Here is a 24103-nt window from a genome sequence, read left to right as displayed (position 1 = left end):
TATATACACAATTAGTTATTTAAAAAAATTATACAGTATGTTTTCATGACTTTCATAAGTCTGACCGCTTCAGTCACAGTTTTTTGGGTTTATTTATGAGATACACATGAAGTAATTTCAGCTCTTAGATGCAGGCCATTACATTAATTAACCAATAGCAAAATAAGACTGAAAGTTAATATAAAATACACAAGATATTATTAAAAGTCAAAATTATTCCTTTCATTCAACTTAAAATATATATTTATATCATAATTTGGTCTTAAGGCCAGTTGTACTGTTTTCAATCTATTTGTGCTGAGTTGAATACATCATATATTTAGCAATAGTTGCTTTCATGGATATCTGTTATCGTGACACTTCTCTTTATTATTAATATAACCAACAAGCAGGCATTGTTTCATCATGTAGGACCTTGTGTTGACACAGTACTGGTGCAAATACTAGTTAAGCAAGTAGCTGTAAAAGAACATACACATTTTCTTTGTCAACTCTGTGAAAGTTTTGTTGTTGTTGTTGTATGCCTCTGTTTAGAATAGATCTTATAGGCTTGGTTTCATAGACTTGGCTTAGATTAAACCAGGATTAAGCCTTAGTTTAATTAGGACATTTAGGTACCTTTTACATTATTATATTTTTATTAACTTGCCATGTAAAAAACAAAAACATGACTGCTGTGCATCTTAAGGCAAAACAATGGCACTTCCATATTTTAAGATACAAGTTGCTTACAGTTAAAACACCTCAAACATGCATTTAAGTCGGGGACTAATTTAAACCTGGTCTGTGAAACCGGGGGATAAAGTGTTGTTTATCACTGCATTAATACAGTGTGTTGGATCTTCTCTTTTAGAAATCTGGTATGGCTGTTAGAGTAGGCGTTCACAGACTTTCCTGGCGCATTGCTCTCAACGTGACTAAACACATGCAACGGAAAGCTGAGTAATTCAGTCATGTGACTCTCCTCCATTCAGTCTCAAGCGTTGGCTGTGCTCTGACCAATCATTTTCCACTGAACACAACACCAGCTTCTGTGGGCGTTATCATGTTTCAGAACTAAGGAGGGATCAAACTACTGAAAAAGTTGTTTTTCAAGACTAACTGGCAAGAGTATGTTTTTTTTATTTGTTGTTTTGAAAAAATATTATTCTTTCACTTAACACATTTAGGCAGCTTATCAGAATGTACAGCGTCTTTAAACATGACAAGGTATCATCTTTGCAAGGTATCTTCCTGAAACATCAAGATAAACACACACAGTAAAACAGCCAGATGTAAACAGACATTTACCATACTTAACAGACTTAAAATAAAATACTACGGAGAAACTATTTTATAAATGTAATTCAGGAATGACAAATACATTGACTAATATATTCATATATATTTTAAACACATTTATTTACATGCATGATGCTGCGCATCGTCTAATAAAACTCTTTTACCCATAGACACAGACACACCAACTTAAAATAAACATCGAATATATAACTGACCCTATTTTTATGAATGTTTTGAAATGTTAAAATTAACAACAGTTTTGGTTTGGTTTTCTAAACCCGAGATTTTCCACCAGTGGCCCGTTGTTGCTATGGGAAGTGACGTCACTACAACCCGCTGATTATTCAACTGATGGAGCTTGTGTGTTGTAGAAGATACACAGGCGGAGAGAGAGTCGATGGTAGATCCGGGGACAGCAGAACAGGGAGTCGTTCTCAAAATCCGACTTCATCCTTTTTTAAACAAACTATTTTCAGGGTGAAAATTACTAGAGCATAAAGTTTACACTTTACTCTTTTTAATAAGCCTAATATTTCGATAGTCACCGATTCGGAATGTTAGAAAACGACTGGTGAAAATTGGGTAGCTTACTGTGAAGGGAATTAGCAAGCTAGCTGGGGGAATCTGGCTGGAAGACAGAAGAATAGACGGATAACAAAGAGCGGATTTTCGTTCCTTTTATTAAGCTCTCCGAACAGATATCATTTAAATTATTCCCGTTTAAGCTAGCTTCATCGCTAGCTTTGAAATTTAGCCATTTATCATGGAATTGAGAGTAGGAAACCGATACAGACTGGGAAGGAAAATTGGCTCTGGATCCTTTGGTGATATTTATTTGGGTAAGTCATTGTTTATTTATTTATTTTCATTTATCAATATAGTTGGTATTATTTGTCAGTGTGTTCAATGTAAACATCATATTTTGTTTTGATACGTCAAATCGATTCCCAGTGTCCGTGTCCCCCCAGTCAGCTGCTCTTGAAGGTCCTATTCAGTGGTCCTTAGCTTGAAAACCCCCACAAACCATTGCTATTTTGATGGGTAGCAACGTTAGTCAGCTAGTTTAACAGGTCAGTTAACTTGAGATCAGTTTAAATAGACACCAGGCCCGTATTTGTATCTAAATACATATTGTTATGAACATTACGCGACATCCACTTGAGCGAAAATAACGTTACAGAATCAAGTTAATTTAGCTCTAACGTTAGTGCTTTGCCATTTGTAATACACGGTTTTTCATTTAGGTTCTTGACCTGTCAAGTGCATTTCTAATGTCATTATTTATGATAATTAGTTTGGAAGGTCTGTTGGAACTTAGAGAAGTCTCGCATTTAAAATGTGTCGTGAAATGTCCCAACACTTCCTGTCAAAGACAGTCTGATGGCGAGTTTAGTCTGTGTTCTGTTTTAAATATCTAATATTATCAAGATTGATGTCCCTTGTAATGCTACAGTCTATAATATACAGCATATTTGTTATATCTCACTGGTTTGTCAGGAGTAACAATGCAATGACTGACAGAACAGAGAAGAGGAAGTGAAGTACTTCGTCACAAGTAAACACTTGTATAGCTTTTGTATTGCATGCTGTCTGTAGCTTGTGTGATCAGATCTTTTGAAACTTCTGAGTTGTTTCTACATGTTGGTAGAGGTCATTAATTATAAGAACCTTCATAAAAGGTCTGTTGTGCTCAACTAGCTGGCAAGTTCCCTTAGTGTGCAAGTTTCAACTGAACTTCCAGTTTGTGTAGTGAAAGGCGCTGCTGGTGATGTAATATTTACTTTCGTCATTGGTTTTGGGAGTATTGTTGTAGACAGCTGCCTTTAAAGTACATCTCTTATAAGTTTTTATGTCACCACAATAAAGATTTTGAAGTCTCCTAGTTGTACGTGATTCTGTGTGTGTTGTTTGGTTCCTTTTGAAGCATCCTGCCCAGGGCCTTTATGGTTTAACTTGTGATGCAAAGTTTTATAAACTACTCATTGCAATATGGGATGCATATGGTTCTGTCCTTGTGGTTTGTTGAGCTTTGTTCTCTTGCACAACTTCTTTGTTTTTGTTTCGCACTTGGAGAGTTGTGTGCAATGATCTCATTTGCTGGACAGTGTTTATGAAATGTTCTTTGCAATACTTTGGTGGAGGAATACTCCACGCCTCCACTCTGAGTCTGTACTTCTTTCCAGAAATGGCCTAAAAAAACAACTGTTAGTTCCAAAGCAAGATCCCAAATCTGAATACATAAGCTGTCCAGTATGTTTTTGTGAAATTACCCAACACTTTTTTTTTTTTTTTGCCGAAAAAGTAGATCAGCTGATTGTTGTGTAGTTGTTGTTACATACAAACTAGGTTTTTTGTTTGCAGCAGAATGGCAAGATCAGAGCGGTTGTGGACTCTAGAGTTATGTTACACATCTTGTACATGTCGGTTTGGCATTAATAGTCAACAGTTCAATCCAAGTGTGTGAATGTTGTTACGCAACAGTGGTGATTCAGCTGGTGTAGTGGAAACAGTTGTGTCCATGTACTCGCTAAGGGGCTTATGTAAAGTCTCCCAATATCCCCACACCTGGGGAGGCAGAGCCTGATGAACTCCAGCTGGGGCTGAAGGAGGCCAGACCGATCTGATCAACAACACATGCTCTCTCTATACCAAGCCTCTTAAAAAGTACAGCATTGACCTGCCTTGCATGAATCAGAGAGGGTGAAATACTCGCAGAGCTCTCATGAAAACTTGGAGTTGTCTTGTGGCTTGTTAAATCATACAGCCAAGAGTGTTTTTATTGGCGCTATGTGCACTGTTTACATTATCTCCAGTAACAAACCTTTTAGGATTGCACATACTGAACAATACTGTTTATCGGATAATATGAGGTGTTGTTTTTGTCAGGACAGTCAGTATTGGATATTTATTTGTAAAAGTAGAAGAACATATTTTTTAAGTTTGGGGTCAGTAAGTGTTTTTCATTTTTTATATAAAGAAATAAGTTCAGGGTGAATACTGACAATGTGGAACACTTAGGCTATTTGTTATTACTAAAAAATAAGTTCATGTATATACTATATAGTAAGGGCTGTCAAACGATTAATCGCATCCAAAATAAAAGTTTGTGTTTCCATAATATATGTGGGTGCACTGTATTTTATATATATAAATACACACACATGCTATGTATTTAAGAAATATTTTCATGTATATACTGTATATAGATTTAAAGATTTATAGATTTTCACCCACATATATTATGGAAACACAAACTTTTATTTTGGATGCGATTAATCGTTTGACAGCCCTAGTATATGGTATACGTAATGACACTACTATTCAAAGTTTTGTGGTGTTTTTGAAAGAAATTTAATATTTTAACAAGGATGCATTAAATTTATCAAAAGTGACAATTTTCAAATGAATGCTGTTGTTTTAATCTTATAAAATAAGGCTAAAAAATAGTTTCCCCAAAAAATTAAGCAGCAAAACTGTTTTGAACATTAATAATAGTAGATTAAATCATAGTAAATTGATTTCTGAAGGATCATGTGTCGCTGAAGAATGGAGTAATGATGAGGCTGAAAATGCAGCTTTAACATCACAGGAATAAATTACAGTTTAAAATGTATTACAATACAAAAGTTGTTCAATTAAAAACTTTACCCGACCCCAAACTTGAATAATAATCTAAATATGGATTACCTTTTGCTGCCATCTAACGTCTTTTGATGCTCAAATGTACTTGCTGGTTTTAGAGTTTCATTTTTAATTTATAGAGACAAAATGTTTTGAATTCTATTATCTGCCATTTATCAATTATCGACCATGGCATTAGAAAAAAAAAAAAATTACGGACTTATCTGTATCGGTCCGAATTTGTTGTTAGGGTTAAAACCCTATAGAGCACTTTCCCACATGCTGTTTGATAGATCATATTGTTTAACAGTCAGTGTTGTCATAAATCTCTTTGTTTTTAGACTCTCTTTTAGTGTAGGTGAGCAGGTATTAGATCCACACAGTTTTAACAGGCTGTTCTCTCATTTACCAAGATGCTTATTTAGCAGATCTCTCGCTAATGAATTGAATCTCAGCGCTGCAACTCAAGTATCCATCTGTCTTCATACTGCACAAACCAGCACGCTTGCGGTCACGAAAAATGAATGTGAGCATATGCACATGAATGAGATGAGTGCAGCCAATTTGTTCTCCAGACAGGCTCAGGCTGAACCTTCAATCCCTCTGGAGAGCCCTGGCCCTGGTGTGCGGGATGGGGGTTGAGAAACATGCCAGCTGCCTGCAGTCAGGGAGGATGGCTGAATTTTATTGATCTCCAAGATTATTACATCACGGAAGGCTTTCTTGGAAATGATTGCATAGAGTCTTATGAAGGAACCAGTGTCAGGGCTCCAGACTAACTTGTCCACTGGTTGCACACTTTCTCAGTTGGACACACCAGCACATGATTTGGTTGCACTTTTTCTTTTTTGGTACAATATAGGATTAATCAATGCATGTTGATGAATATTTGTCTCATTCTTTTGTTTTTTATATGACTTAATTCCTAAATTCCTTAAATTGGGCTAAATGCACAGTTACTTCCTGGTTTTCGATAAGCCAGCTCGGGAATATCCGGTTAACATTCTGTACTCGCTGTACATCCACACAAAACCATCAATGGTTGACTTTTTTTTTTTTTTAAATTTATATATTAATGCCATCATCACACTTAGGTCCTCCTAATTTGCCAATAAAGCAGTTTTATTGATTGCAATAAAGATAAGAAACGTGTTGCCTGTAATTGGACACGCACATGCAACTTTTTTCAGCACTTAAAATGCTATTTTTGATGTGATGAACAAAAACTATAAATGTATACCAATAAATATTATAAAATCACTACTAGGTTTAAAAATTAACTGTCATGGTGAAATTTAAAGTATTCACAAAAAATCTCATGACTGCCAGTCAGTGCAGTGCTGCCAGTGCAAGCTCACTGATTTGGGCAAATTTGTAAACTCATTTTCTTCAATAAATTTTTCTGAAGTACACACTTCACTAAATCTTTAATTTTTACAGTGTGTTCATTTTGCTGAGGGACATGTCTTTTTTTATGTCGTCTTACATTTGAATAACTAAATTAATCCTGCGTCTGACTATTTAAAGGTGCCATATAACATCATAAATCAAATCCTACTCCATATTCCATAACAGATGGGGGCAGTATACCTCCAAAAAATGACTTGTGCTCCTACCATCGCGCATGTTATTCAAATCATTTGACATGATAGTAAAAGGTTGGAAGACCGCAGTTTCACGTGGAACATTTGGAGATTTTTAGAGATCAGAGACTCAATGAACTAAACACTAGAGTGAACTAAACTAAACACTATGAATCTCAACACTAAATGATGAAGACCGCCTCATAGATCTCAAAAACAAGCTGCTGCATTTCGACGGTATGGGAAAATAAAAGCTTGGGCAATTATTTGAAGTTTATGGTATTCGTTTTGTTCATATTACACTTTTATTGTTAGTGAATTAATTTGACAGACAGCATTCGCTGATGTTGATCAAGCTAGCGCCGTGAATTCACCGTGAGACACACGCAATTGACACTTAGCAAGCAGGTTAGTTAAGCTCTCAGATTCTGTCAATTATATTACGCAATTCAAAGAATAAATACCGTTTTGGCGCTTGTACATGTTACACTACAGATCCCTAGCGCACGTGAACCGATCGTCTCTACTAGCTTGAAAAAGAACACGAAACACTGGTGAAAGATACAGTATGCTACAACTTACCAAAATGTATTCCTCATGCATAATGTCGACCAATCATTTTTTGAACTCTTCCCTGACCTGAAATGTAGTAATTGGCTGTATTTCCACACGACTGACATCAGGTTCAAGTACACACAAGCCGGCCGGCGCGAGCGCGACTCACTCGTCTATTGCAGTTTGGCTGGTGCTAACGTTGCCCGTCCGCATACCGCCTCCCATGGCCGGAACTGGTATTACGATACCTGCCGGGCCGGGGCTAGTAATTTAGCATGCTAATTCAGGTTAATATCTCGGCAGCACTATAACTTGTCAGTTTTTTAATGACATCTTTGCACTTATTTCTTCTCATTCTTTTGATGCGTGTAGCTCATTTTTCGTATATTGTTACCTCAATTATTACATATGCCACCTTTAAGTGACTATATTCTGATTAGAAACTAAGTATTACAATATTTATGTTGTTAAATCTACCTCTGTCAGGACATTGAAGATACCAAGACACATTTGCACATTCTCAAAAAATGGTCGCAGTCTGGAACCCTGAGTATGCAAGCAGATGTAAAGGGAAGGCTCAAGAGATCTAAACCATAATTGATATGCAGTCACTTGAAAATCAGAATGGGTGTTGAAGACATGCGTCATTTGCTGCTGAACCATGTGAACTTCGACGTCTATGTTAAGGATGGGCTCCTGTAGTGTTTACGTATCAAGTGGATGTGTCTGAACATGTCCCCTGTGCTATCAGCATAGGGTAGGAAGAACATTTTCTCCTCTAAATGTGCCCGGGCAAATCAAATTCCACTGTACATATCGTTGCAGTCTTTGAAATTCACCAGTAGTGGTGGTGTCACATTCCTGGAGGCATGAAATGCATGAAGATCCAGGGAGATATTTTACAGAGAAATGCAAATCATAGCATACCATTCACTTTAGTCTTCACTGTCTCAAATAAAACTAACATGTTTTCAGAAATTATGGACTTTAATTAAGAGACTATGATTAATTTAGTTTTCTTGAGAAAACCCGTTAAATTGATCCTTATTTGTTTGCATGGGCTGTTGGCTGTCTCAGAGCGTGGACTTTGCTTGTTGTGATAAGTCTGATCATGTGTCCAGGCTTGCTCATATAGTAGTAATATGTGTCTAATGTGTAGCTGTTTGTCTTTTTCCTGTGAATGCACTCGTTATTCGAGGCTAAAAAAGGCAGGGTGATCGGAGCTGTGTACCCCGGTCTCACTGCGGTGTGACGGGAAAATCTTGCCATCCCCAACAATGGACTCTGTTCAATTTAGATGGAAATTGGGCTGGTGTGAGTAGCCTTGCACACTGACAAACAGCTGTAAATCCTGGGAAGAACCATTTAAAATAGCCCAACCACACAGGGATTTGTTTCGTTTTTAAGCTGTATTGCTGAACTTTTGAAGACACATGTAGAACAGTGGCAGTGTCGCTTTTGGATACTAGTGATGCCTTCATTTATTTTGTGTGGTGCATCTTTCTCTACCAAAATAGGCATAAGGTCTATTTTCTAAATACATGTTTTTGATCTTATTGTGAACAATTCATCCCTGCATTTTTTTGTAGATTTGTGACCTTGTAATCTTTAATCAAAATGTCGTGACTCAATTTTAAGAGGTCTTGACGTCGGTCCAGTGAATGAGTCAGAGATGGTAGCGCTAAGGATGAGTATGGCGAGTGGTGGCAACCCACAAGAGTTAGAGGACCCGCCATCCTCTTTAAGATCGCAAGTTTGGGAAAACTTCTGTTTTGGAGTCAGTTACAATTACTTAAACCAATAAGCTTCAATATTAGGTTACTCACTCTTTTGTCTTGCTCTGGTTAATTCATAAAAAAAGTATTACACCGCTACTTTTTCACTTCAGAAGTCTAGATCTGAGCTGTAGATAAACGGGAGGGGAAAAATCAGAACTATTTTTCCATTTAACCAGTAAAACGTTGAGTCATTATGAAAGCTGTTATCTTATCTGTTTATTCAGCCCATTTAAAAACAGTGTTTAGTGCCATCTTTTGGACATTCATCATATTGCATTGGTTTTAATTTTTTGTCCCGTTGTACCAATCCGTGATGATTGAACCGAACTGTGACTTGTGGACCGTTCCACCCCTTTACAGTGGTCGGACACTACTAAAGGTGTGTTTAGTACCCCAAAGAACCAACTGTAATCTCTTGTTTATATCTAAATGCAATGCCCATATCTCTAAATCCAATCAACAACCGAAATCGCAGCCTTGCTTTTTTTTATGAGATAATCAATTTCACTCAAATGTATGTGACGATACATAAGGAAAGTTCTATCACTACTTCTGTTTCATTGCATTTGCAACTTTATTTTTTCATCAGGATCATCTGTTTTTTCTTTACCAGTGTCTTGCCGTGTTTAATACTTAAAATGTTACGTGACGGTTCCAATCTGTTATGCCCTGTCTAGCTGTTCTTAAAGTCCTCGTGAATCGAAAGTTACAAACGTCTTTTCTCCAGTTTTGTGACGTATTTCCAAGTGAAACGTAATATTGAATAGAGGGCAGGGTTTTACTTTAGCGCTCCTTCTCTCCATCTCTCGCTCATCGCAGACTAATGGGTTAAGGGGAGTTGCCACGCCCTCATGCCATAGCACGTGACAGGAAGAGAAGTCGTTTCGAGGGGAGAGGGAAGGATAGCATATTTGATTAAGGATTATAAGGGTACTTTTTTTAATTAATAAAGTGCACAGATAAATCACTTATAATAAACACTACTATATTACTTATAAAAGTACGAATTGTAAAATTTTAAAATTTCGTGGCGACCCTTACAAGTGTTTTTACATTAAGGTCCTCGCAATGGTTTTGCATATTTGGAACATTGCTGTATTTGTCTGTTTGCATTTTTTTTGGGCTTTGAGAGGTAGTTGACCCACCATGTGTATTTGATCGTCTATAATATGTAGCCTCATTAAGCTGAGTGAGTTGGGCGGCTCACGCATTAGCAGCTTTAGCCAGTTCATTTTTTTTTTATGAGCTGACAGTGTTGAAGGGCACTATAATATTGACAGTTATTGATTGCCATACCACTCTTTCACGGGGCAGTAGCCACAGGGTGGGTTTAAGGTTACAGGGTCTGTGGGAAAACCACTATAGCTGTTATTTAAAAGGGTCATGGTCTGTTGTATCGTGTGGGACCATCTGAGCAATTGGCCTGTATAGCTTGCTTGCCTTTTTCCATGAGCCATGGCAGGTGATGGCTTTTCAGAGTATTATCCTGTGAAGCTGGTACTACTCGTGCATCTTAGAGTGGCTTTTCAAAGTGGAAATAATAGATCATGGTAATTCAGGAAGAGCAGTGGCTGGAAATACATGCTACTACGATTTTAAAACGGTTTAATCTGAAATCAATATATCTCATCCCCATAATTATTTATGTGCAGAAATGCTGTTTAATAAGAATGACTGTATACCTTATCTCCTAAATGTCCATTTAGTTTGAACTTGCCACGCTGAAACTGCGCGCGTGGAAGCTTTGCGTTTAAGACCTAATAAAAATATTTCTACACCGATCAATATTTTGTGTGTAATTATAATTAATTTCCTTATGTGGCAAATAGCCATGTAATAAGCGGGATAATATACATCCACTGTACATTACGCTTCGCGACGGGGTCCTCATCATCTTGTCGTGGGCTATTTTGAGAGAACCACCGGCTGAATGTACATTATCATCTTGTTTAAACTATATTGTTGATGAAAATAATGCGAGAAAAATAAAAGTGCTAGTTATTTATAATGCATCAATGTTTTTGAAAAAGAAACTGTGGTGAGCAGGACGGCCGAGGGACGTGAGAGAAAGTCGCGAGGCCGGTGTTGCGATTGCTAATGAGCAGCACCTGCGAAGCACACCGGTCTCGCGACTTTCTCTCACGTCCCTCGGCCGTCCTGCTCACCACATATTTTTTTTTTTTTTTTTAATAATCAAAAATAAAACTTTATTTAAATAAAATAAACAAACAAAATACCTGCCAGCAGCCCCTCACGGACGACTGCTGGCTACCGAAAATAAAATATAAAATACCGGCCAGCAGCCCCTCGCTGACGACTGCTGGCTTACCAAATAAAATATAAAACAAAAGCAGGCCCGTTCCTCTCTCGATCATCCACTCCGTCGCTCCCCCTTTATGGCTCCGCTCCTTCGTGAGAGATGCGAGACCGGTGTGCTTCGCAGGTGCTGCTCATTAGCAATCGCAACACCGGCCTCGCGACTTTCTCTCACGTCCCTCGGCCGTCCTGCTCACCACAGAAACATCTGAAAATATAATATTACGGTTTCAAATAACAGCTTTTTTGAGCTGCGTGTGGCGATGCTGAAGAGTAATGCGCATCGGGAAACTGATGTTTTATTAGCAGGTTAATTAACCTAATGAAACGCATTATATACTAGATAAATCATATAGGTCTATTTATGCAACATTAACAGAACATGCAACTTATATCTGCACAAAATGAAGCGAATACACAAGTGAACTTGCTAGATACGTGCTTGTCAGAATGTGTAACTGCTCTTCCCGTATACGTACTGAAACGGCAACTAAGCCCAAAGAATTCATAACGTTTTATCACAATACTGTTCTCCTCATAACGTTATGTAATGATAGTCCCAATTATTGTTATTAATATCATGCATTGCTGTTTGAGCTGCATGCGCTAAAGCTAAAGATCACCGGGAAGTGCTATACTACCAAATTAATTAACCAAACGCATCCTTTATGAGAGAAATCAGATACACAAAATAAACATAATATTACAACTTACATTTGCACAAAACAAAAGGCTGTGAATGCATAACCAAACTTAGGGTCATGAAGGTGTAACTGTTGTGGATGCGCTCTTCCTGAAACAACACGCAAAAACACAGGCGTAAAAGGAATTCGCAACAGTTTTACTTTATTGTTTTCTATGACAGGCCTGCGCTGCACTTAACTCTATTTTCCTTTTCCTGATTCCAGTCATATTTCAAGCTATTCAAAACTATCAATGATGAACAGCTTGCATCTGAAGCGTCTCAGCTGAAGAAAATAATCCATTATTTATCGGCTTTAATATAATATCAGCCACATTTTCATATCAGGTGACGATAAGAAAAATGACGATTCACGTATCGGCCTATACTGATGGGTGGCCTGTATATTGTGCATGCCTAAAAGTATGTACATTACATTGTAACAATACTGTACTGTAAAATAGAAATTAAGTATTTAATAAAATAATAATTTTTAACTTTACAACAGTGTAATTATTTATTGTATACAAATTACTCAATGAGCTACTCAATGAGCATGTGTGTAAATGAACGCAGGGGGCCTCTTGTTACAGTTTCTCCAGTGTAAAACTGGTCTGCTGTATCCAAGCTGGAAAAGCAGGACTAGGTTTAAGTAGCATATCAGTTCCCGGACTCTGAGTAAGAGGAAAGGGAAGTTGGCTATGTTGTTTTTTTTTAACCAACTTATTCATCCTGCTTTTCGTGTCACGTCCAGCAGGCACAACATATATGCTTAGCGTAGTCATTGGAAATGCCAGTGTTGTCATTCTCCTTATCCGTTTTATTGGGTGTCTTGTTACAGCAGATGAATGTGGATGATTTTCAGCATCCTCTGCTCAGGATGCTGGGTTGAGGCAGATGGTGGGCCGGAAAGGAGGTGGAATAGCAGTACGCGTAAATAATTCCCCACTCCCTCACACTGGAGAGATTTGTGCGTGAGTCAACCTTAGATACGCAGACTTGTTTTAATCATAGTGGGCCTGCATATTCATTATATTTTTGGGTTCTATTTAATTGTGTCCCAATGACTCATAATATACTGGAAGAAGCTAATGCTTATTAAGACACTGCAAAGCCTCTCTAGTTGAGTGGATTTATTGTTCTCACTCTCGGGTATGCGTGTATTTAGGGCTCTGCAGGTAAACTTGACAACCGCTCCACCACGGTGGCTGAGTAGCACCAGCGGTGGTCAGCTAAAACACATTTTTTGTATGTTAATGCTGTTTTACGTAAATATTATGATGCGAGTGAAGCACAAAGCTTTGTTTACAAAAGAAATAATAGGTTGGCGATTAAATGTTACATGGCAGCCATGGATTCATGACAAATGAGAGAGTTGTGCGCATGAGCCCATGAATTTAAGCTTTGTCAGCTTTGAATTCTGGTTTGCGATCTCATCTCCTGATCCTTTCAGAGAATTTAAAGGTTTAGTTTACCCAAAAATGAAAACCTAAGCTTTCTAACTAAACTAAATTAACTAAGTAACTAAATTACTCACCCCCATGCTGTACCAACCCCGTAAGACCTTCGTTCATCTTCGGAACACAAATGAAGATATTTTTTATTCAATTTGAGAGGTGGATCACTGCTATATAGGCTCCTAAGGGATTGAAACTTGGCGGCACTCAATTGGATAGACCTACAACCAATCAAAGCAACGCAATGAGTGACGCATGTTGAGCTACGCATAGTTGTCAACAGAACTCAACTTTACGCACGCTGGAAGTAGTAAAATGAGTGTTGCTGCTTTTACTTGGTCCTCCATGAGTGTGACCAAAGGAGAAGCCACAACGACCACAGGGTTTTCATTGCGTCCCATCTTCTTAGCGACCATTGGAGCCAGCTGATAAATTAAACTTTTGCCGAATCCCGTCGAAAGGATGGCAAACACATCTTTCCGATCGACAATTGCCTTGATTCCAGTTCTCTGTTCGTCTTTTAAAATTACTGCGCTGTCAATTTCTTTTACAACAGATGCGATAGCTGTACATCTCAATTCTCCAGTGGCAATAATCTTTGAGGGAAACTATTCAACCCAATCGTTCTTTAATAACGTGATTGTTACGTAACTGCAGATCATCTGTCCATCATCGTATAAAGCCCGCCCTGGCAATTTGATTGGCCCAACGATTTCAGAACCGATTGTAATTACTTCTCGATTGATCGAGTCCAGACTGAACTTCCTGACCAAAAAATGTTGTGGGCGGGGTTCGGGCTGGCATCCAGGCTACTATATTAAACGTCTTTGTGTGGAAATATAAAACAAACGTTTTTTTTTTTCTTAAAAAATGTAACTATTGTATTATTTAAGTTACCATTATTTACTGATATATATTTCAATGCTTTACAGGCTTTTTAAAAAACACCCTTTTTTGCTCAACACTATAATTTTTTTTTTTTTAATTTATTATTATTGTTTTTTAATTTACATTTTTAATTCAACAACCACCGCACCTGACACCGCCACAGCCCTATGTGTATTGTATGTCGCAGATACTGTACTCCCTACTGTAGACTGACGTATCAAGCAATTTGGTCGTTTCTCCATCCACTATCTGTCTTTGCTTTTCTGTTTGGTGATGTTTAGTGTAATCCTGTCTTTTCTGATCTTCAGGCACAGACATCTCCGTGGGGGAAGAAGTAGCCATCAAGCTAGAATGTGTGAAAACGAAGCACCCACAGCTGCACATCGAGAGCAAGATCTACAAAATGATGCAAGGAGGCGGTACGTGTTTCCACACACAGTCAGCAGCTCCTTGTGGTCTCCATCCGGCTTCTCCATTAATACACAACTATGAGTCACACATACACGCCTCACACTGCTGACGCATACACAAGAGCCTGTAGACAAATAAAACTCTTCAAAATGAAATATTTATTATAAACAGTTAGGCATCAAGTTACAGTTTACCTTTTTAGCAGGTTTTGTCATCAAATTTGAAAGGTCATTTGATAGTTTTATAAAATAGTGTTAGGCCAGCTGACGAAGATTTAATTCCCTTTTTGGAACAGTGCTGCTTTGCCACTGGAGTTTATACATTTATCATTTATGTACATTCTTTTTTTTTATGCCATGCACACTTAAAAGTTTGGTTTTCTGAGTTTTATTCTAGATTGTTGTTTGCAAAATGTGCTGGTTTGTCGCCAAGATATTATCTAGTTGGCTCTGATAGAATAGGGTTTGTTGAAATTGTATTAGTCTTGAAAACATCAAGAATGTTTTAAACTACAAACCAAACACATTATAGCAGTTACTTTGTAGCTGTATAATTTCCAGCTTAGTGACAATTTTTTAAAAATTGTTTTTTTTAATGTATTTTATGCTGGCTTAATATAGTTCTTGCGTTGGCCTCTTTAGTAAGTTTGAGTGAGAGGGTTCTCTGAATGTAAGGTCTTCATTTCTTAGATGGTGTTAGAGAATACTTTGGCAACAGTTGGTGGCAAACCAATCGTGACCATCGTCATCAGTCAACACATCCTTCTCCACTGAGAGTAGCATTATCAGATCTCAGTGTTCTGTCAACATCATGGCTCATTCTCATTTAGCCTTGTGAGGAAGTATTCAATTTGTGGCCCTTTTTGTGGTTGTGCATCCATATCGTGTGTAGGCACAAAAATATTTTGTTTCTGTTGCATTGTACAGTGATGGTTTATGAATATACATGAAGTGCCTGAAGGATACACCCCACCCCCCGCTCGGGTTCCATCTGGGTTTGCCCCGATTGCTTTTTCTAGATAGACGTATGACAGTCCTGCCGGGGGTATTTTGTGGTGCCAGCAGCAAAAGTGTGCCGTCTACGGCGTTCGCTTTCAAACACACTCAAGTCAGTCTGCTCGCTCTCAGCATGACTGAGCATGCATGACGTCCGCTCCGCAGCGCCCAAACTTTGTGATGACATCTGTACCATAACAGACAGGCATTCTGAGTGAGCCTCCCTCTCAGCGCTTGTGATCTCTGTGATCACATGGACCCCAGGCCAGATGGTGCGTGCGCAGGGGAGTGGGTTTAGGCGGGAGGGGCCATCCTGTGCATTCCATCTCCTAACTGGGTCTCTTTCACTAGTACTCCCAGCTTTATTTAGCATAGCATGAGCAGACATACACACTGACAACTTTAAATTGAAAAAAGGTGTGGGTACCTGCATGCATTTGTACATGCATTTTTTAGGGAGAAATAAATCTTTGTCTTCTATGTTATTTATTAGGGTCCAAGTCTTGAAAAGGCGAAGAGCTGCTATTATTTTTATTCTTTTTATTATTATTATTATTTTACTACCTTTTGGGGCCCTTAACACTAGAAGTGCCAGAATTCCAAAACTACTAGAACGACCACAAACGGTCATTTTGACCGTTAGATTCAAAACAGTGTTGATGAATAATTTTCGTAATTATTTTTGTCAACCATATTTTTTCAAAGACGAAAACGAGACGATAACTAAATAAAAACTAGGTTTGAATGACAAAAACTATGACGGAAATGTTAGATAGTGACGATTTGCGACGCGGTCAAGGCTATAATAATAGGACTCGCAGAACTGAACAGCCAATGCAGCAAAACAAACAGCGCAGGACAGGGTAGCAGAGCTCACCATCATCCGACATGAATGGAACATCTGGATCGGCCGTGTCTGATGATAGCAGCCCTCTCTTTTTCCTTGATGTGACTCTGAATCACTCTCTGATGAGGAGGAAATGTTAACTTGCACCCAGGAAACGTCGCTGTCACTTTCCACCTCCGATTGTTCCCCTGCATCCGAATTATAGATAACTGTAGTCCTTTGCTTATTTCTGATCAACAACTAATGTAGAAATTATTATATAGCAAACACCGCTACAGAGGTGACCGGACGGACCATTCTGTTGACAGAACACGATCAACCGCGGGATATTTAACAAAAAAATACCGCAAAATTCAGTGCGGTCAATATGACCGTCTATGGCCGAAATAGGTAAATATGTTCATTTTTTTTGTTTTGCCTTACGTTTACGTAACTTAATTTATATGAAAAGCATTTTAAATGAAAATACAGACAATTTTAGGAAAAGTCAGGTACCAGCAGGATTTTATTATTTTTTTCAAAAAAGTTATTATAGATATAAAATTCAAAACGGTCAAAATGACCGTTGTGGCCGTTCTAGTGTTAACATGCTCAAACTCATGAAACTTTGCACACGGTCAGAACCCGCGGCCATCAGGGCCGGACTGAAGATGGTACCCGGGCGTGGCAGGGGGGCTCGACAGCGCCCCCCTGGAACGGGGTCTGAAAACTTGCCCCATAAATCAAACACGCTTGCATGTAATAATATGAACCTCGGTACACATATTGATATCATCAGGCTGAACAACTTTTCAAGTTTTAAGCCAGCCTAAAAGGCTATTTGGGTCTAAATGTTGCTGAATATAATTCAATTAAAATGATTTGTTGTGGAATATTTGAGTGTATCATAAAATCAGAATAACTCTCTTGTTTTAGGGATTCCCTAGTTATTCTTTTTAATTTATTTTTTTAATTGTTCTAATCAGGTCTGGCAAGTAAAATTCTCTGTGTGTATATAAATATTTTTTCAAATAAGTCTATCTCAATTGCACTCTGCAAGTCCATACATGGATAAGCACTAGGCTCGGCATTTTTCTATTTTAATTCCTATTAATATAGACTGTGTCAGAGCCATCCTGACATGAGAATGGAAAGACGCGCTGGACGGCTCAGACCAGGAGATATATTTAACCTCCTGAGTTTGCGCAGGAATAGCTGACCTGGAAGATGTTTTCGGCAAAGTGCTGAACAGCCAAATCTCTGTGCAGTTGAAGGTAGTGGCCAGGCTCAGGGCACACATGATGGTAGACACGACAGCAGCTGCTGAGAGAACTCTGACCTTCCAGAATGCTGCTGAACCCTCTGTCTCTTTCTCTCCTCGAGAATCATGAGTGTGCTGTGTACAATGTCGGGCATGTTACTTAAAGTAATTAGCTATAGTTACTTCTCACAAATAGTAACTGAGTTATATCATAAAAAAAAAATAGAAAAGGCCTATGTCAAATAACTTTTATGCCCCCAATATTAAATGTTAAATTAATTAAATGGGCACTATAGAATAAATTATTATTATAAAATATTGTAGACTAATCTACACTATTGTAATGTTGTTGTGGGACAATGTGAGACCCCTAATTCAATAGTCTATATTTCAAATATTAGCATTATAGTATAACAATAAAACAATAGATGGTTTAGAACTTTTAATATGTGATATTGCAAAGACCACAACTGGCCAACAAATAAGTCTAAAAATAAATTAAGAAACGTACCAAAAATTAATAAATAATAATAATAAATATATACATACACTCTCTATAGTGCAAATTAAAATGATAAAAATTTTGACAAGATGTGCTCCTAGAACGTTCCTTGCAGGTTATTTTTTAGATTTTATTTATATAACCTTGTAAGTTAATTAAAATGTTGCAGATGATACCAATAGGCTACAGAGATTATTCCAATGCTGAAATTTAGTTATAAACAAACTATATAATAGACCAATTTCGAGCCTACATCACAGTAGATGTATGTATGTATGTATATATATATATATATATATTTTCTCTGGACTAACTCTTATGTTGCTGTTAATGGGTGAAGATCTTCCTTTATTCCCCTTGTGCCAGATGCCATATTCCCATCAAAATATGCTTCATTAATAATTGTATGGTTTGAACTCCTTAAGAATTTTTTTCTGTTGACTCTTATGAAAAGATTAGGACCAGATCTACCTTTTTAATTACCTATTTTAATCGTTCCTTTTTAGTCTTTCTTTCCATGAATATAACCGAGGTAGCTGGCATGGCGTTGAACTATAAACTAACAAACAAACTGGCGCATTTCTGTGGTTTGCTAGAAACTGTCTTTTACAGCTTGTAAACAAACAAATGAATAAGTTTGAAATCAAATTTTGTTAAAGCTGGTAGCTGTAATGGGAGCTTGCTTGTTTAACTAGAAGTTAATGTGTAGTTAGCACATCAGTACACATTCAAATCGTATCTGTACATTTCAAATCCAAATGTTAGTGTTGTGATCGCTGCCTTTTCTGGTTCACGTGTGGCTGAATTGTGAGAGGGGGCAGAAAAATGCCCTTGAAGTGATCTAATTGGGTATCAGCTGCTGTCCTTCCACGGCAGCCTATATCTTTTCGTGCATCACTTCAAGGGATCCTTGAGATGGTTGTTGATTTATAGCTGATGAGTTAGAGCCCTTTCTGAGGGTGACCAACCAGCACCGCTGGTTTATTCAAGCTGAAGCTCTGCTTGGGTTTTTTTTATCACATCACTGTCCTACTGAAACATGTGCTCCCAACCCCCCCCCCCAGCCCCCCGTCTGTCAGTCTTTCAAAGATACATGTACATATTAGTCAAACTTCCCCTCCATTCAGTAGTATACACTTTCAAGATAATTTTGGTTGGCAAGGATTTTCTTCAATAAACCACATTAGGTTGAAGGAAAAAATCACCTATACTAATGGTAATTGTTTCTTCTACAGTCGGTATTCCAACTATCAAATGGTGTGGAGCAGAAGGAGATTACAATGTGATGGTGATGGAGTTGCTGGGACCCAGTTTGGAGGATCTCTTTAATTTCTGTTCTCGCAAGTTCAGCCTAAAGACTGTTCTTCTGCTGGCTGACCAAATGGTAAGGTTGTAGACGGGATCACAATAACCCTTGTCCTCTCCACCCTACCTCTTGTTATAGGACACCCGAAATGGGACAATGACTCCAGGAAGTGGCGTTCTGATGACACGACAAGCTTTACTGTCATCCTTTCAGCTGTTTTACATAGACAACCAGTGTCCTCTTTCATTTTGTGTTTGACTGAGTATTAAGTGCCAAGAAGCATTGTGAATGGAGGCATAATGTGAAAGGGCTGCTTGTTCAGCAGCCCTCATGCCTTCATTGGCTTTATTTGAATTGGTGTGCTAGTTTTGCATGGAGTCTCTCATTCAGTCATTCGACTTGCTTAACCTGTCCTCTGTTCTGTCATCAGATCAGCCGTATCGAATACATACACTCCAAGAACTTCATCCACAGAGATGTCAAGCCTGACAACTTCCTTATGGGCCTGGGGAAGAAGGGCAACCTTGTTTACATCATTGACTTTGGCCTGGCCAAGAAATACAGAGATGCTCGCACCCACCAGCACATCCCTTACCGCGAGAACAAAAACTTGACTGGCACTGCTCGCTACGCTTCCATCAACACCCACTTGGGAATAGGTACCCTAATATGTCTTTTGAAAAAAGTTATAGTTATAACTTTAAAGTTTATTCAAGTTTATTTATATAGCACGTTTAAGAACAACCATGATTGACCAAAGTGCTTAACAAAATTCAAAATAAAAATAGAAAAACAATACACAATATACAATAAAAATAAGAAAACAATAGGTCAAGGTATCAAAGCTCAACTTGAACTGAAAGCCAAGGCATAATAATGGTCTTGAATGTTACAATGGTCCGAGCTTTCCTGACATGATTAGGTAAACTATTACAGAGGTATGGAGCAGCCACTGCAAAGTCTCTTGTCACCTTTATTCTTCAACCTAGATCTGGGCACACCGAGGAGCAACTGATTACATGATGTCAGCGCTCTGACAGGTGTATGGACATGTAAGAGCTCCGATAAATAAGACTGTGGCAAACCATTTAAGATTTTAAAAACCATTAATACAATTTTAAATTCAATCCTTAAACAAACAGAAAGCTAATGCTGCGTGGCTAAAACTGATGAAATATGGTTGCGCTTTTTAGTCCCAGTTAGAAGTCGAGCTGCTGCGTTCTGGACTAACTGTAACCGACAAAGGGATGACTGCTCCAATCCAACATACAAAGAATTACAGTAATCTAAACGGGATGCAATAAAAGCTTGTATGACTTCGCCAGAAGCCTCAGCTGGAAAAAAACTGGTTTTATATATATATATATATATATATATATATATATGTGTATATATATCTTATTGAAACCACTTGTACATTCAGACCTGTTCTGTCATCACCCTAACATTTATGATCAAGCCACTTCACCTGTTATGGTCAGGCCATTTTAATGACATATAGTGTTTATGGGTGTTTTCTTTCACAGAGCAATCCAGACGAGATGACTTGGAGTCTCTTGGCTATGTGCTCATGTACTTCAACCTGGGCTCTCTGCCATGGCAGGGGCTAAAGGCTGCCACAAAGAGACAGAAGTATGAGCGAATCAGTGAGAAAAAAATGTCCACTCCTATTGAAGTCCTATGCAAAGGATACCCATGTAAGCTTCTGCTTAAGCATATATAAAAACCTTATGTATATGTTATATAAGATTCCTGTTTCAAATAAATGCTGTTATTTTGTACTTTCTTTTCCTCAGAGTGTAGTTGACCCTTAAATCTGAAAAACCTGACTGATTTTTTTATTTATTTATTTTTTATTTTTACCCTACCCCTAACCTGCCTTTCGTTTGTTTCCAGCTGAGTTTGCCACATACCTCAACTTTTGCCGATCCCTTCGCTTTGATGACAAGCCCGACTACTCTTACCTGAGACAGCTCTTCAGGAACCTTTTTCACCGGCAAGGCTTTTCATACGACTACGTGTTTGACTGGAATATGCTCAAATTTGTGAGTGTCAAATGGGTTGTCTTTGCATGTTTGCTGTATTTCTTAAATTGTTCTTAAATTTTATTGTGGTCTTTTTGACTTAATGCTTTGTGTTGCGCTGTTCAGGGTGCAAACAGAGCGGCAGAAGATCCAGAGAGAGAGCGGAGGGATCGAGAGGAAAGATTGCGGCATGGGCGGAATCCTGCTGCCCGTGGTATGATGCCTTCCAGCTCAGGCAGACCCAGAGGAACGCAAGAAGTAGCACCTCCCACACCCCTCACGCCAACCTCACACACAGGTAAGACGTCCACTGTTGTCTGTTGGTGCTTGTTTTTTGTGGATGAAGTTTGTTTTGATTTGGGGAATGTCTCTGGTTACCTAATGTAACCTCGGTTCCCTGAGAGGAGGGAACGAGACACTACGTTGCCATTAGGTTGCATAACAAATCTACTGAAGCCTTATGAAATCTCACGGGCAAGAATACACCTGCCAATGGCGTTCAAGCGGGAAAATAGAGGCAGGCTCGCCCGCAGTTTAATGGCACGGAGTGCCATTTCCTCAGAATCTTGGACTGAACCAGAGCACAGTCGACAAAGACTTTGAGATAAGTAACATGGCAGCGTAACACTTCGTAACACCACACACAAGTAACACTTCCCTCTTCTCAGGGAACCGAGGTTATGTTGGGTAACCGGAGACATTCCGTTTCGAGTCGGTCTCTTGACACTGTGTCACCGTTGGGTATAAAATCCAGATTGGGTATAAGGTCCAGATCGGCAGCAAGCCAAGCCGTTGACCAAGCAAAAATAATTCCATTTGTAACGGAGACCTATAAGCTCAGCAGCATAGAGGCTACAAGAGCAAGTTGCACAAGCATTGGCCGCTGCAAAAACATTGCAGAACGGATAATGGCGGAGGTTGGGCCAACTCCTTGTGCTGATGTCTGCTGCAGTAGCGATGCCGGTGCTGTCATGAACAAAATACAAGCGTGGTAACATCATGCAGATGAAACCTGAAGGCACCAGAAATACTCGTGCCATTATGGACAACACATGTATTGTGCAGGATTCACACAGTGTGTTCACATGGCTGTAATAGCAGACTGCAAACGCCTAAACAACCTAGTTGAACACCACTAGCAGGGGTGTAACAACTGTTGTAATAGTCACTTGACCTGTTTGACCACATCCAAAGTAGTTCACGTTGTAAAAATAATCCTCTTGGAAGTCAAATCGCGATACAAACGAGGAGACAACCACTCTCAGAACTGACTAGAGCGTCCAGCACAAATCGGCCATGTAGAAGAGCGAGAAGTGTGCTTAAAACAGGGAGGGCATAGGTCGCCATCCAAGTACTCTTGCAAAAGACAAGGCCACTGACAGGGGCTGTCTGACCAAAAAGAGAAATATAAATACACTCTGAATGGACTATGATCAGTTGATCATCCAGAACTCGCATTCTACTCAAGTAGAGGGGAGATAGCCACTCTCAACCCTCATGAATGTACACATGGTTCATTCATTTCGGTCAAGTACCGGACCTAATTGAAACACCAGGCATCAAGCTGTCAGAGGGTCAGACCCAACTCGAGCGATGCTGGACTGATGAAATGGAGAGTGTGGAATAATAAGCAACAGCGTAGTGGTGCATAGACTTTAAACAAGCTCTTACGATGGCTACAGCTGTAGTCCCAATTAGAAACCATGGATAACAGAAGGCTGTGTCGTGAATACAGCTACATATTCAGTAGCTAATAGTGCAAGCAGTGGACTTCACATTGGTCTAAACGACCGAGTTGAAATGCACACTGGAGAGGGGCGTGGCAAAGAAGCCTTGCAGACACTCCAGTGGTTACTCAGCCGTCATTATTACCAGACCGTTCCCTTCGAGAGTGGTCACTTCAGTATCACGTCAGCTTGATGCTGCGGGAACAGAAAATCCTGCCTTTTGAGAGGTGAAGATCAGGCCAAAGATACCCAGGCTAAGGCTACACCAATCACAGAGTAGAACCACATCCAATAGCGTCGTTCCTCTAGGAGTGCTCACAGCTGATATTAAGGGCCAGACTAATGAGCTGCTCAGCTCAAGTACACACAAATTAACTGTGAGCAAGCGCGGTTAGATCAGAATAGCCAGTTGCACAGAAGGATACTGGGCAACATAACATCATAATCACAAATCAGTATGTACATAAGCACATTGTCAGCGTCCATAGCGACAACAACTGTGAATATACGCAGTTAGATCAGAATATCCGGTTGCACCGAAGGATACTGGGCAACATAACGGCATAATCACATATTAGTATGTACATGAGCACAGCATCAGCAGCCATAGTGATGACAACTTTGAGCCCACGTCATATTCAGTAGCAAAACTAGAAGATAAGTAAAGTTAATTACTCACCGAAAGCACTTGAGACATGATTTATGGCGGCACATTAAACTTGCACATCCCTCAGTACAATCAGCCATTATAGGCAGCATGCGAAGAGCTGGTCTGTTTGTTCGCGACTGACCACTGAACCAAGACCGGAGAGTTTTCATCTTGCGTGAGTGGCGGGAATTTCGTCCTCCTTACACTGACCGCCCACGGCACTAAGACTGTGCTGATTGTC

The 24103-nt window shown here is 39.0% G+C and overlaps 1 protein-coding gene across 3 annotated transcripts in view; it reads left to right on the top strand.

Annotated features, from left to right (window-relative positions):
- Positions 1 to 1642: 1642 nt before the first annotated feature.
- Positions 1643 to 24103, top strand: part of csnk1da (casein kinase 1, delta a) — a 36017-nt gene continuing 13556 nt past the window's right edge. For all 3 annotated transcript variants that reach the window (XM_089128640.1, XM_039686618.2, XM_039686619.2), the window contains exons 1-7: positions 1643 to 2120; positions 14470 to 14580; positions 19392 to 19540; positions 19893 to 20121; positions 20989 to 21159; positions 21359 to 21507; positions 21613 to 21784. In XM_089128640.1, the coding sequence (XP_088984766.1) occupies positions 2045 to 2120; positions 14470 to 14580; positions 19392 to 19540; positions 19893 to 20121; positions 20989 to 21159; positions 21359 to 21507; positions 21613 to 21784 (1057 nt within the window). In that variant the 5' untranslated portion in view covers positions 1643 to 2044. The remainder of the gene's footprint in view (positions 2121 to 14469; positions 14581 to 19391; positions 19541 to 19892; positions 20122 to 20988; positions 21160 to 21358; positions 21508 to 21612; positions 21785 to 24103) is intronic.

The sequence above is a fragment of the Pimephales promelas genome, chromosome 3, assembly GCF_988280905.1.
Source record: "Pimephales promelas chromosome 3, fPimPro1.hap1.1, whole genome shotgun sequence".
NCBI lineage: Eukaryota > Metazoa > Chordata > Actinopteri > Cypriniformes > Leuciscidae > Pimephales > Pimephales promelas.
Note: the sequence above shows the minus strand (reverse complement) of the source record. Positions and strands in the feature narration are given on the sequence as shown.